Here is a 13,749-nt window from a genome sequence, read left to right on the forward strand (position 1 = left end):
AAACTACTTAACAGTTTATTGATCCCCTAAAGGGAAATGTAAGCGTTAAAGCAGCTAAGAGAAACAGTAACAGGACAGCTAAGAGTAGAAGTTACAAAATCTACAATAGAAACCATAACTAAAGTACGTTCAGTTAAGACATTTTTAATAAGAAAAGAAAATTAAAAATAAGCCGTGCAAGATGCTGTTTAAAGGAATCCAGTGGGCCCAGTGATTTTAGAAGCAGGTGGGCTCCAGTACTAAAGTGGCCCGGTGTCCATAAATGTGCATGTGACTAGTATTAATAAGTTGTTTTATGTCACAAGTAAGAGTGTTTTGTTTTTCCAAATCTCAGTGGAGAAGTTGAAATGTTCCAAACAAACAGGATTGATTAGTCTGGATTTTTATCTACACGTTTAAGTCCGCAGGGAACTGTCCAGTGTACTTCCTGTTGTTTCACAAAGTAATGCAGTTCTTACAATATCACATTCCAGTAACGTTGCATGAACTTTGCATGAATGATGCGGTCTAAAATGCAGTCTCCTTGCTGCAGTCTCCTTCAAATGACCCGAGTTTGCTGCCATAAATTTGAAATGCTCATCACAGATATTTGATGGATGGGCACTCTCTTGAATATCGACCGTGGTTTGAGCTAAAATAGTTGGAAATTTTACACAAATGCCGCAAATAATATGGTGGTACATCAATTTATCATGTCCTGTAATCTTCAAGTTCTGTGGCACTTTCTAAACCTGCCTAACATTTAAGGTAAATGAAAGTATTAAAAAGGAGGGTCTCAGATTTCATCGAGGATCTCCGCAAATCTCTGTTCATCTGCCACTTCCTGTTTGGGGTGCACCATATGTCGATGATATTGTGTGGCCTTTCCAAAAGTAAAGCGTTTTCTGTCTTCTCAGAGAGAACACGTAGAACAGAGCAATAAGGACTGCAGGAGTCCTGCTTAAGAGCTTTCCTTTCCACAACAGCAGACAAGTTTATGATGGGAAAGTGACACAGGGAAATTGCGAGACTGCAATTCTAATTTAAGGAATTGAGCTGATATACAAAGGGGGAGGGGAGGTAGACTCCTATACGTGAGAGAGAAAAGAGATGGGTGGAATCAGGGATGGAGAGAAGGGGGTGGTGGGAGGACCGGGATAAGCGGTCCGTGGTGAGAATGGTACAGGACATTGTGTCCTACAATGAATACCACAAACTGTCTGCTTTGAAGTCCTGCCAACCTTTCTGCAAAGACGGCACCAGTCGGCCTCGCAGTGTGTCTGTTTCTCTCACTCTGCTTCACACGCTGGCTCCTCGCTTTCAGAGACATCGCTTTTTCTTGTTCCCCTTGTGTACCAGTTAATTTCTATCACTGCCTCTGTTTCGATCCGTGTGCTCCAGTCAGTCTACGAGTGCTCCATTTTTTTATCCTCCCCTGTCAAACCAAGCAAACAAATGCAACAGTACTTTCCTGTCTTGACAAGCTTACCATTTCAAATGCTGCCACTTGATGTCACTCGAATTCTGCTTTTTGAAATGCTTATTCAGACAACACTGCTTCAGCGTTCTTTATCTTCTTTATCAAGACTGTTTCATTACCAAGGCGTCCTTGTTGTCTCCTAACTTTCTTTTTTTTACTCTGCAGCCCAGGCTATCGAGTGCAGACTGCTGAAGGCAGACCATACAGCCATTCACCCCCATCTGCTGGACATGAGGATCGGTCAGGGCCGACACCAGCAGGGCCATTTTCCCAAACTGCAGGCAGAAGTGCTCGCACATGGCCATAGCACCAAGTAAGCATACCACTCCTGTGCTCCTGTTGTTTTTTACTCTACATTATACGTAATCACATCACATAACAGTGCTGTGTCCTGTGTTGTGAGGGTGAACACACACACACACTTGCACACTACTTGGAAGAATTTTGTTTTTGTATTTACCCGTCTGGGTGAGCAGGTGGTCCAGTCGTGTGACAGCATCACGTAGGAACGACTCCAGGAGGCCAGCAACCACTGAAGCCTCAGGACTGGACAATGAACAGAAACAGGTACAGGTAGCTGCATATGTAGACACACGCACACACACTTGTTTTTCTATACTTGTGAGGACCCTCATTGACTACATTCATTCCCTAGCACCCAACTTTAACCATCATAACTACATGCCTAACCTTAACTCTTACCCTTACCTTAATTTAATCTGATTTTTTTTTTTAAACCTGTGCTGTCGGCAGGCTTGGCATACAACACAGGGAATTTGCATGCCAATGTGTCCCAAACAGTTAATCTGCAAGTGGAGTTCAGATTCTCCACCTGCAAAGGCAATCTTTATTAATGATCAAGAACCGCTCATAATTAATAACTCCGTGCTTTGGATGATCTGTGGGATGACAAGAGCACAGGGTTTCTATTATAAATTTATAGCCACCACCGGTCCTCCTCTTTCCCATGTTTGATCAGATAAACAACCAATCAGCATCGCTTCTCCAAGAGGGAGACAGTCACCACAAGTGAGACAAGGAAACTTGGAAACGAGAAACGTCATGTATCTGATAAGACACGGATATGGAAACCAGCCCTGACATGTGTTCAAGAAAACATAATTAGATCAATATTATCTCTCAGTTTAGGACCGCACTTAGAGTGATAAAGGGGAAGACAAGCAAAAAAGGAAACGAGGGGGAGAAAGAACTAAGAAGGATGTACTCCAGGGAGTGTGTGAAGCAGATGCTAGCAGTGTATATGTGAAGCGTCCACCTGTGAGAGCACGAGGCAGACAGGAAATGGGAAAGAGAGAGAGGGATATGACATGCAACAAAGGTCGCCGGCTGGAATCAAACCGGTGACGGTTGCAACCATTGATCATGTGGTATGTACTGTAATCATTTGGCTATGGAGGCGCCCCAGTGCATGGGATTAATCCCAAAACATTCTGGTGTCTGAGAGCCGCAATTTATTGTAGTGCCTGTGAGCAGAAGACAGAATTCCAACCTAATCTGAATTCTAACCTTAACCCCAAGCCTGAGTCCTACCCCTAACATGGCCCATTTAACAAGTGAGGATCGGCCAAAATGTCCTTATGGTTAAAAACTCAGATTGGTTCTCAGAACACACACACACACACACACACACACACACACACACACACACACACACACACACACACACACACACACACACACGTACACAAAATACTGTGAACTGAAAATGGGCTTTTTTACTTTGTTAGCTTATTTCGCCAGACATATTTATGCCAAAAGAAATCACAAAAAAAAATGTGTTTTACTTATTTTACATCAAAATTTAATCACCTTAACTTCTTCTAAATTTGTGGTTGTCATTGAGCAGAACTGAGTGACAAGCAGGCGGGCGAGCAACATTCCAACCAATGTTATCATAAAATGTTTTTCACGATCCAGTGAAATCCTGAAGGATCCCAACACATCCCTCCCTACTTTTTGTCCTGCTCTAATATCCTCTTTTACGTGCAAATATGTCACATTATGGAAACAAACCACATTCTGAATGCCGTTTCACGTTGTCTTTAAGCCTCTAGCAGACTAACAGTATGTCTCGTTTATTTCCCTTTGCTACAATCCTTAGAAGCACACATTTTGGCGAAAGAACATGCGTCAATCCAAGCTGCTGGATCCTTCAGCCTTGGCTATCAGTCAGACCCACCGGGAGTTTGTGGATGGATTACTGAGTGAGTGCCGCCTAAAGGTGAGAATGTTCTCTCTGGTGTAGGGACTTGCCAGGCCTTACAAAACCTAAATATCTGGTTCATTTATTGTTCATGAATGACACTGGACATATTTTGGCTTTGTAGACCAAGCAAATGTTGATGGAGAGGATGGGGAAAGAGAGTGTGGAATTGTGTCAGGGTGAAGCCAACATTACTGGCCTGCAGGAGACCACACTCATCCATGGTCTCTGTGACCTACTGGAGAGGACCTGGGGCCATGGTCTGCAGCTAAAACAGGTCAGACACACACACACACATGCACACGCACACACACCAGACACACTATCACACATGAACGCACATTCATATGCTCAACTTGGTATGCCTCGCCAGCCAAAATGACCTAAAAAAACATCTGGGACTGTGTATGTGACTGTTTTGAACAAACTGGTATCACACACACGTCCACACAAAAAGAGAGTGTCTGGTTGAACAAGTTGAATGTTGATGACTGTGTCAATTTCAACACGGTGTGACTGTTTGTCCTGAGCAGGGGAAGTCAACTCTGTGGTCCCACCTGCTCCACTACCATGCCGCGCAGGAGAAGATGGCATCCCCAGCTGAGTCTTCAGGTTGGAGCAGACCCTTCCTATAACCAGTCTTGCATAAATCATTGAGTTAATGGCTTAATGATCATATGTTAAACTCTTTCTATTCAGTGTCTCCAGGCATGGACCAAAGGATGCTTGATGAGGGGATTCCACTCCTGAAAGGATCCTTGCTACAGGACATGAGGTAAAGAGACTGTACAGTCAATTCTATGCATTTGTGGAAAATGTTTAGGGTGTTTTGGATGGTGAAGGAAGTGTATGGTGGTTTATTTTATTGAAAACACAGAAAATAAACTTGATTGGGGGAGAAATAAGATTCAAGCACTAACTATGATGCTTTCACTAGAGTTGTCCCCTCTTTCTGTTGTCTGACATGTTTTAAATTGAAATCTTTGGATGAAAGAATACCTGAGCTTTTAAACTACTTAATTTGTCTGCACATACTATACATTGATCAGCCAAAACATTAAAACCAACGGCAGGTAAGTGAATAACATTATGTTGTTACAGTGGCACCTGTCAAGGAGTGGGATATATTAGGCAGCAAGTGGACAGTCAGTTCTTAAAGCTGATGTGTTGGAAGCAGGAAAAATGAGCAAGTGTAAGGTTCTGAGCGATTCTGACAAGGGCCAAATTGTGATGGCTAGACAACTGAGTCAGAACATCTCCAAAACGGCAGGTCATTTGGGGTGTTCCTGGTATGCAGTTGTCGGTAACTACCAAAAGTAGTCCAAGACAGGACAACTGGTGAACAGGTGACAGGGTCATGGGCACCCAAGGCTCATTGATGCGCGTGGGGAGTGAAGGCTGGCCATCTGGTCTGAGCCCAGAGAAGAGCTACTGTAGCTCAAATTGCTGAAAAAGTTAATGCTGGCTGTGATAGGCAGGTGTCAGGATACACAGTGCATCACAGCTTGCTGTGTATGGGGCTGCATTGCCGCAGACCGGTCAGAATGCCCATGATGACCCCTGTCCACCGCCGAAAGTGCCTACAGTGGACACGTTGGACCGTGAAGCAGTGGAAGAAGGTGGCCTGGTCTGATGAATCACATTTTCTTTTACATCATGTGGATGGCCGGGTGCGTGTTCATTGTTTACCAGGGGACGAGATGGCACCAGCATGCACAATGAGAAGAAGGCAAGCTGACGGAGGCAGTGTGATGCTCTGGGCAATGTTCTGCTGGGAAACCTTGGGTCCTGGCATTCATGTGTATGGTACTTTAACATGTACCATCTACCTAAACATTGTTGCAGATCAGGTACACCCCTTCATGGCAATGGTGTTCCCTGATGGCAGTGGCCTCTTTCAGCAGGATAATGCCCCCTACCACACTGTAAAAACTGTTCAGGAATGGTTTGAGGAACATGACAAGGAGTTCAAGGTGTTGTCTTGGCTTCCAAATATCCCAGATCTCAATACGATCGAGCATCTGTGGGATGTGCTGGAAAAACAAGTCTGATCCATGGAGGTCCCACCTCACAACCTATAGGACTTGAAGGATCTGCTACTAATGTCTTGGTGCCAGATACCAGAGGACACCTTCAGAGGTCTTGTGGAGTCCATGCCTCAATGGGTCAGATCTGTTTTAGCGGCACGAGGGGGACCTACACAACATTAGGCAGGTGGTTTTAATGTTTTGGCTGACTAGTGTATGTGCTACACAAATATGACGTTATGCTTTCTAAGGTGGTTAATTTCAGCAGTTATGAAAATGTATTTTGGTTGAAAGGTTTGGTTTTCTAGATACTTAAGCAGACCAACCAATGAAATCCAATCTGTGACAACGGTGAGAAAATTTTTATTTGAGGAGTTTGTCATTGCCAATTTCAAGCTATCTCTCTCTTTCCCAGGTTTGTCCAGACAATGAGTGAAGGTTTGTCTGAGGTGGGTCAGGCCAGGGCCTGGATCCATTTGGCCCTTGAGAAGAAAGTGCTTTCACAACACCTCAAAGCACTGCTTACAAACCAGGAGCTACTGAGGTAAGTCTCATTCAGCGACACTTGAATACTTAAGTTATCCGTGTTGTCTACAGCGAGTCTCATATTTTCCCGTTTTGCTGTTCTCTAAAGCGTCCCCTTTGTATTCCCTGGCAGGCAGCTGTATAAGCCCCATGCATTCCTGCTGTGTGAGGAAGAGAGGGAGCAGTTCCTGTTCCACCTGCTCTCTCTCAACACCGTGGACTACCTCTGCTTCACGCGCGCCTTCACCTCCATCAGTCAGTCCCCATAGCCTTTACTGACTTCATCTTTCATACGACTTATTCTTTTGTCCGCTACGGTTAAAGGAAAACTGGTGTTTTTGAACCTCAGCTCTATTTTCCTATTGTTGGTAGTTAAACAGCGTGATAGATAGCAGAATCCTATAATTGATTCAGCTTTGAGCAAGCTAGCATCAGGCGACTGCTGCGTACCAAGATGTAATGTAATCCTTTGGGGCAGTAGCCACACCAAATAAAGTTTAAAGAAAGAGCTCTTTTTGGTGCTCATGGGCTGAGAATGTTAAAGAGCCTTAGCCACAATATCAATTATGGAGTTGGACAGAAATCAATCTATTTCTAGCTTGGGGCACAAGTCTGATTCTGTAATCCCACAATAAGTGAATTGTTGAAGGAAGGCTACGATGGAAGCATGAGACAGTTGGAGGGAAGTGGAAAAAGAGAAACTGCAAAAAAGGTGTATCGCTGTGCTGGCTGACTGTACTGGGATTGTATTTTTGTAAAAGAAGGTGTATTCAGACAGTTCTCAAAAACCTTATGAACCTGTTATTGCCAAAAATAGTTATTTCATAAGCGCTATTGCCTGGAAGGACTTCGTTGCAACATGGTGCGCAGAAGTTGGTTGACGTTAGCTTGTGCAATACTGAATCAGTTTCAAAGATCTGTTACCCATCACTCAGTTTGACTCCCCTCCCCAATTGTACGTACCCCACTTTTCCAAGCCGTCCTGGTCACTGCTCCACCCCCTCCGCCGACCCGGGGAGGGCTGCAGACTACCACATGCCTCCTCCCATACATGTGGAGTCACCAGCTGCTTCTTTTCACCTGACAGTGAGGAGTTTCACCAGGGGGATGTAGCGCGTGGGAGGATCACGCTATTCCCCCCAGTTCCCCCTCCTCCCTGAACAGGTGCCGCGACCGACCAGAGGAGGTACTAGTGCAGTGACCAGGACACATGCCCACATCCTGTTTCCCACCCACAGACACGGCCAATTGTGTCTGTAGGGACGCCCGACCAAGCCGGAGGTAACACGGGGATTCGAACCGGCGATCCCTGTGTTGGTAGGCAACGGACTAGACCGCTACGCTACCCGGACGCCCATCGGTTTGATCCCTAATGACAGGAAAATAGGGCATTGGTTAAAAATTACCAGAATTTTCCATCTAAGAGTTTGGGATTTACAATTGACATGAAATTCATCTCAAAAACGGTACAAATCCAGATTACCAGTGTTTGTGTTGTAAAGTAATGTACCTTATGTTTTAAGTTTTTCTCCTTGCCTTTGTGTCGCTCCTCCAGGTATTCCGTACCGTGTTGTTATAATGCCCATGAAGAAGCTTAGCATTGCAATGGCAACGGTTAATCCTTGGGTATGTGTGTCAGGAGAGCAGGGTGATTCAGGAGTTAGACAGATCCCTAAGAATACACAAGAGATCTTTTTCCAGGTTGGTGTGTATACATCTGTAGAAAGTGTTGTCATGAATAATGCACAAGCTTATGCACATGTATGCAGTGCAGCTCTCATTCTGGTCCATGTTTTTTTTTTCAGTGCAAGAACCTTGGCAGGCTTAGTACTTTACAGTTGGGACAAGAGAACTCCGGCCTGCTGGCCAAGTGTTTGATCGACTGTGTCATTGTCTATAATGAGATCACTGGACATACCTACAAGTAAGATTCTTGCTCTGACTCCTTCACTGCGACTGTGGCGTTCCTATCCGTCATAGTGGGTAATGTTGATATACAACGGACACATTCTCCACACGTTGTTGGTTGTGGTCTTGTGACTGACTGGGTTCATGGGGCCTCATGCAACAACTGTTGGTACACAGAAATGTTCATAAAAAGCGTGTGTACAAACTATTTAAGAAACCTTGTGGCATTCACCAGTTCTCTCTATTTTGGATTTGTTCACTGGTGCGATTGAAATGTTAGTTGTGCAAACCTGTTGTATCCAAATATGCACAACAGTCCCACTGAACGTGCTTAACTTATTAAATCTACTCGCTAGCTTTAACAGTGGTGACCATAAAAAATACATTTAGGCCTAAATGAATTAAGATATAATAATTGGGGAGTTAAGAAAATGTTTGTGAATCGCTCATGGGGTTGTCTTATGCAGTTCTCATAAGAACAAATTCAGGAGAGAAGTTTAAGAAAAAGTTAAGGGAAGGCTCTTGCAATGCCAGCCCATTGTGTGCTCTTGCTTAATCAAATAACCAGAGAAGTACATTTCTCTCCTCTCCTTTCCAGGTTCCCCTGTGGCCGCTGGCTGGGAAAAGGCGTGGGTGATGGCAGCTTGGAACGGGTTCTAATTGGTCAGCTGGTGTCGCCAGCTGCTGAAGAAGATGCTGGAAAGTTGACAGGGACACCCCCAGAGCTCGGCTCACCCACTCAAAGTGTACGAACAGTGTTGGGATCACTTGCTGGCCGCAGCAGTACGTATTGTGAAGTAGAGCACATTCCATTCTTTCATACAATAGATGGCCTGCTTATTGGTATGCTCAACCACAATGCCAGTTCCTCCTCCCATATTACCTTTCTATTTGCTCCCATTTCCCATGCCTTCCCACTCATTATTAACCCCCCTATTTGCTTTCTAACTTGCTCCCTCTATCTTTCTTCCCTTTTTATTCATCTTGTTAGGGATGACATCCAATGAGGTGCAAGAGGACATGAGGGAGGCTGCAAACAACCTTGTCAAACACTTCCATAAACCTGAACAAGAGGTATGCCACTTTTTATATATACCTACTTTATTCAGCTCTCATATTCATTTAAAAACCTCCTAGGTGATCCACAGTGATCTTTTCTTTAATGCAGGATCAATAGAAAGCAAAACATTGTGAAAAATGCGTGTAATTGTTACTTTATGAAAGTTCATTTGCTAAACTGCTCCCTAATATTTCATCAGTAACTTGTGGGATGGTTGGATGGTACCATCCATACCATGATATCATGGTAAAATACAGAAGAGGTGAACAACTCGGAATTGAGCTGGTTAGGTTTTCAACATCCCTAATGCAAATGGGATGTTTATCTGCGATGAGGTTCATTAGTGCAGTTAGAACTGGCCTGCATGTAATCTCCAAATACACTCCGTCATCAGATGCTGAGTTAAATGCCCTTGGGGAGACCGTTTATGGATCACTATTGTTTATCTTTAATGGACTTCAATTTCACTATAATTATGCTTTCATGCCAGGTACTTAGCACAGCCCTCAGGACAGGGCCACTGCACAGATATTGGGATTTTAATATACAGGTTTAGATTTGTGCTCATGTTCAGACTTTATGCATCTACACAGCTTTCACTGAAGGGCAAATGAAGACAGACTGCTATGTTTCGTAAAAATGCATCAACCTCTGTACGTCTTATTAGGTGGAACTGTTGAACTGACAGGACAAAGGTCTTGCCTAAACCTATCCTGCTTCTCTATGTTCCTCTTCCTATGCTTCCAGAGGGGCAACCTGACAGTCCTGTTATGCGGTGAGGGGGGGCTGGTGCTGTCCTTAGAGAAGTTCCTTCTTCATGGGTTTAAGTCCAGTCGTCTCTTCCAGAGAAATGTGTTTGTGTGGGACTTTGTGGGTAAGTACTGTACTGTATGTTGTGTGTGTGTATGTGTATATGTATATATATATGTATGTATGTATGTGTATATATATGTATGTATGTGTATATATATGTATGTGTATATATATACACACACACACACACACACACACATATACACACGTGTGTGTGTGTGTGTGTGTGGGGGGGTTAACGTACACGTGTGTGTGCACACGGTCACTGCAGTATAACAGGACGTCTCACGTCTCCAGTCATTATTGCCTGTCTCCATCTAGTGGTGGATCACATGAACGTTGTACAACATCGTTTGGCAGAGCTGCAGCACCCATACCTGCCTCTGTAGAGCACAGAGTGGATGTTCTCCTTTTTGTTTACATCATTTTACCCATCATTTCATTTCCATTATTATTTATTCCGCTCATGGTAATGCACAGCTCCAGAAAGAAACAAGCAAGTCATGATCAAAGACAACTCCGTTTACACATCCCATGATTGAAAAGGAGCAGGGAGAAGAAAATCTTATTTTACCTGCTCCTTACTCAAACATAAATACACAACAGAATAGATGGTCTGTGAGACAGTTACTCAACAACTAATACTTACAGCAACATGAGAAATGAATGAGAATCAAAAAGCCATACACAATAATTCACCATCAACTGAAAACCCATTGCCTGACAACGCCATATTGCCTAATTATTCTTTACCTTATTCATTTTCTTGAACTGAAAGATATTTATACAACCCTTTAGATCGTTCTCTAAAGAATTCCACAGTTTTATGCCACATACTGAAATACACATCTGCTTTAAAGTAGTACGTGTATACTGATGTTTAAAATTACATTTCCTCAATATATCATCAATCTACTGATCTAATCGTCAGTATACTGATAAGTTGAATCAGTTTTTTTGACGTAAAAACATACAATGGGTGATATCAAGAACTCCTTGCTCCCACAGAGAAGGCAGTGGTTTCCATGGAGACAGCCGATCAGATGGGTGACCTACGTGGCTCAACACAGCCTCTGGGCTCACCTTGCGACTCGCTGTGCCACTACGTCAATGCCATCAACACCTCACCAAGGAGCATTGGGAAGGAGGGCAAGTTCCAGCTGCTTGTCTGCTTGGGAATCAGGTGAAGAGCTCAATAGTTGAAAATGATGGCAAGAGACAGTTTCCTCAAAGAAAGATGCATTTAAAAAAATATTCCTGCTCTCACCCAATGGGAGCCCATCGTTTTAAATCCCAGTGTTAGATATAGTGTGTGCAGCGGTGACACATTTCTGCCCTCCTGAATCCCTGAGGATATAGCCTACAGCACGACTGGTCAGAGTCCCTCACACTCACCCGATTACATGACATGCAATTATTTCAGGGAGCGAGTGTAGCTGCTCTGCAGGGAAAGGGATTTAATCAAGATATGTTGCAGAACGCTAGTGGGATGGCTGTGGTAACAGGTTGAAGCGTATGTCGTGTGATTGCACGGTTATGGGTTCAGGTTCTGTGTCACATGATAGCCTCAACACACACACACACACACATACACCCTTCCCTTTGTGCTTTCAGATCAACAAAATTGCTACGTGATTAAAATCCTTTTCAGCAGTGCTAAAAATGTAGATTCACACATAGTGAATGCCGATGTGTTTATTATTAGTCTGCAGTGTTCTAAATTTAACAACATATATAAAAATATTTGCCCTACTGGATCTTTCTACCTACTTTTAAGAGAGCAGATATTCATATTCACGTTTGATGCTTTGGCTTAACACTATGTATGTTCATGGGTTTAGTGTTTTGCAGATCTGCACTTGTTATTTGTACTAATTATTTCTTACATGACTAGAGGGGGAACAGTACACACACTCGTCCCATGTGAGCTGTTTCTGGCTTACAGTTTGCAACTTGTAATTATTGTGGAAATTGCTAAACCCTGAAACCAATATTCTCAGTGTACTTTGGTTGAATGCTTTGTCAGGTGAAAGTACACAACCCTGTGTGTTGTCTTATAGTCAGCTTACTCACCCCCAGTCTTGAAAGATAATACCAACTTCATTAAACATTCATGGGCCATTATTGACCACTGTCTCGGTTGACTTGGCAGGGACCGGCTACTCTCTCGGTGGCTCCCCCTTTTGGCAGAATGTCCCCTGACAGCGCGGACGTACGAAGAGGGCGCTCTGCTCCGGGACCGTGCTGAAGTGCACTCCCTATCCCGCATACTGCACACGCTCCATGAGTTTACCGTCACCTTGGAGACGGCTCTCGTCAAAGGGGTTGACCTCTAACCCCTCAAAATGAGCACCATTCAGAATTCACAGAGGCTGCGGCTCCGGCTTCACAAACCCACTGCTAGAGTGCTGATGGCTGAACTTCAATGGTGTTGGATAACCTTCCTTTCGTGGGCAGGAAAACAAAAGTAAATTCGGACAATTCAGAGGGAGCCAGGGCCTACAGGTTCTGAAGTAAGACTTTCGTGGAAAGGACGAAGGACTGGGTAACTCACTGGAATTTTGTGGAGGATATGAATAAAATGTTCACCCATATGGCAGGCAACTGGCAGTTTCTGCTTAAGACTTATTGCCTTGCTCACTGAAGTAAATGTCCTTAACATTAGCCTAAGGAAATAATGGTTGATTTTCTTATGCTTGTTTACACTGTGATAATCTGTTTCCTCAAGCAGAAATAGAAAAGTCATTTCTCCCCTCCCATCTACAGTAGGTATTTTCACAGCTTTCACCGTGAGCCTTCGTCTAAGGCCACTATACTGTAACACACTTTCCTCCAATTTATGTAATGCTTGCACTTGAATTTAAAACTCCACATATGCATGGCCAAATCTCTTTTTTCTTCTCAGTGTATTGTGATCCAAAATTGAAGATGTGCCACCACATTATTCCTTTTCCCCCATCTTTGTTAATGGGACATCTTAATGAACATACTTGAGGAAGAGGAAATTTTCCCAGTCAAGAGTGACAAGTTGTAATAGCAGTTTATCTTATGCTGTATATTATTCAGTTCACATTTTTGGTCATATACTAGGTTGTGCTTGTCTTGCTTTTAAAATGTAGTGCACTGAAATACTGAAACCAAACGTATGTCCTGATTGTGTCAGTTCAAATAGCTTTTGTTGTCTTGTCAAACAGTTTTGCTTTCCTTTTTGCTATATTTTGTTTGATTACATATTTTGCAGGTTTGCGCATGTTGGTCATAAGGTCCGACCAACTTATGAGAAACTTAATGTATATAACATCTTGTCGGTGTTAATGAAAAAAAGAATTATAAAAACCCGTAGGTAAATTGTTCTGATTATGTGGATATTTGTCATGTTTGTTTTCTAATTGTTCGGTTGTCTTTGCAAAATCAAGATGTTGATGCAGTTCAGATTATTGGCATGACGAGCTGTTATTTTGACGTTGCATTTGATTTGGTAAACTGTTCAACCCTCCCTCGGGAACAACGAAACCACAACGCTCTCTCCTGCACTGTCCTGCAAGCACTATCTAACCCACTACCAAGCCTCTGGTATTAGACGCATAGAGATTATAGCAAGCAATAACACATTGTTGTTCTTTCCATATTTATGAAGTGTGTTGGTAAAGATTAAAGTTGAAATTGACCCGAGTCACTGTTCGTTTCATCGTTTCTGATTGACACATCTGTGCATCTTGGCGGGTCAAGGCTG

General features: G+C 43.3%; 1 protein-coding gene across 2 annotated transcripts in view; it reads left to right on the forward strand.

Annotated features, from left to right (window-relative positions):
* LOC130114168 (DENN domain-containing protein 5B-like) overlaps positions 1 to 12,939 on the forward strand; it is a 34,330-nt gene extending 21,391 nt beyond the window's left edge. The window contains exons 7-21 of one of the 2 annotated variants that reach the window (XM_056281960.1): positions 1,625 to 1,772; positions 1,936 to 2,026; positions 3,582 to 3,701; positions 3,808 to 3,960; positions 4,217 to 4,295; positions 4,383 to 4,458; positions 6,126 to 6,254; positions 6,369 to 6,490; positions 7,791 to 7,936; positions 8,041 to 8,159; positions 8,742 to 8,926; positions 9,135 to 9,217; positions 9,951 to 10,077; positions 11,025 to 11,199; positions 12,169 to 12,939. In XM_056281960.1, coding sequence (XP_056137935.1) covers positions 1,625 to 1,772; positions 1,936 to 2,026; positions 3,582 to 3,701; positions 3,808 to 3,960; positions 4,217 to 4,295; positions 4,383 to 4,458; positions 6,126 to 6,254; positions 6,369 to 6,490; positions 7,791 to 7,936; positions 8,041 to 8,159; positions 8,742 to 8,926; positions 9,135 to 9,217; positions 9,951 to 10,077; positions 11,025 to 11,199; positions 12,169 to 12,352 — 1,937 coding nt within the window. In that variant the 3' untranslated portion in view covers positions 12,353 to 12,939. The remainder of the gene's footprint in view (positions 1 to 1,624; positions 1,773 to 1,935; positions 2,027 to 3,581; positions 3,702 to 3,807; positions 3,961 to 4,216; positions 4,296 to 4,382; positions 4,459 to 6,125; positions 6,255 to 6,368; positions 6,491 to 7,790; positions 7,937 to 8,040; positions 8,160 to 8,741; positions 8,927 to 9,134; positions 9,218 to 9,950; positions 10,078 to 11,024; positions 11,200 to 12,168) is intronic. The other variant, XM_056281961.1, reaches the window with a different exon arrangement.
* Positions 12,940 to 13,749: the final 810 nt, after the last annotated feature.

This window comes from Lampris incognitus, chromosome 6 (genome assembly GCF_029633865.1).
Source record: "Lampris incognitus isolate fLamInc1 chromosome 6, fLamInc1.hap2, whole genome shotgun sequence".
Taxonomy (NCBI): Eukaryota; Metazoa; Chordata; class Actinopteri; order Lampriformes; family Lampridae; genus Lampris; species Lampris incognitus.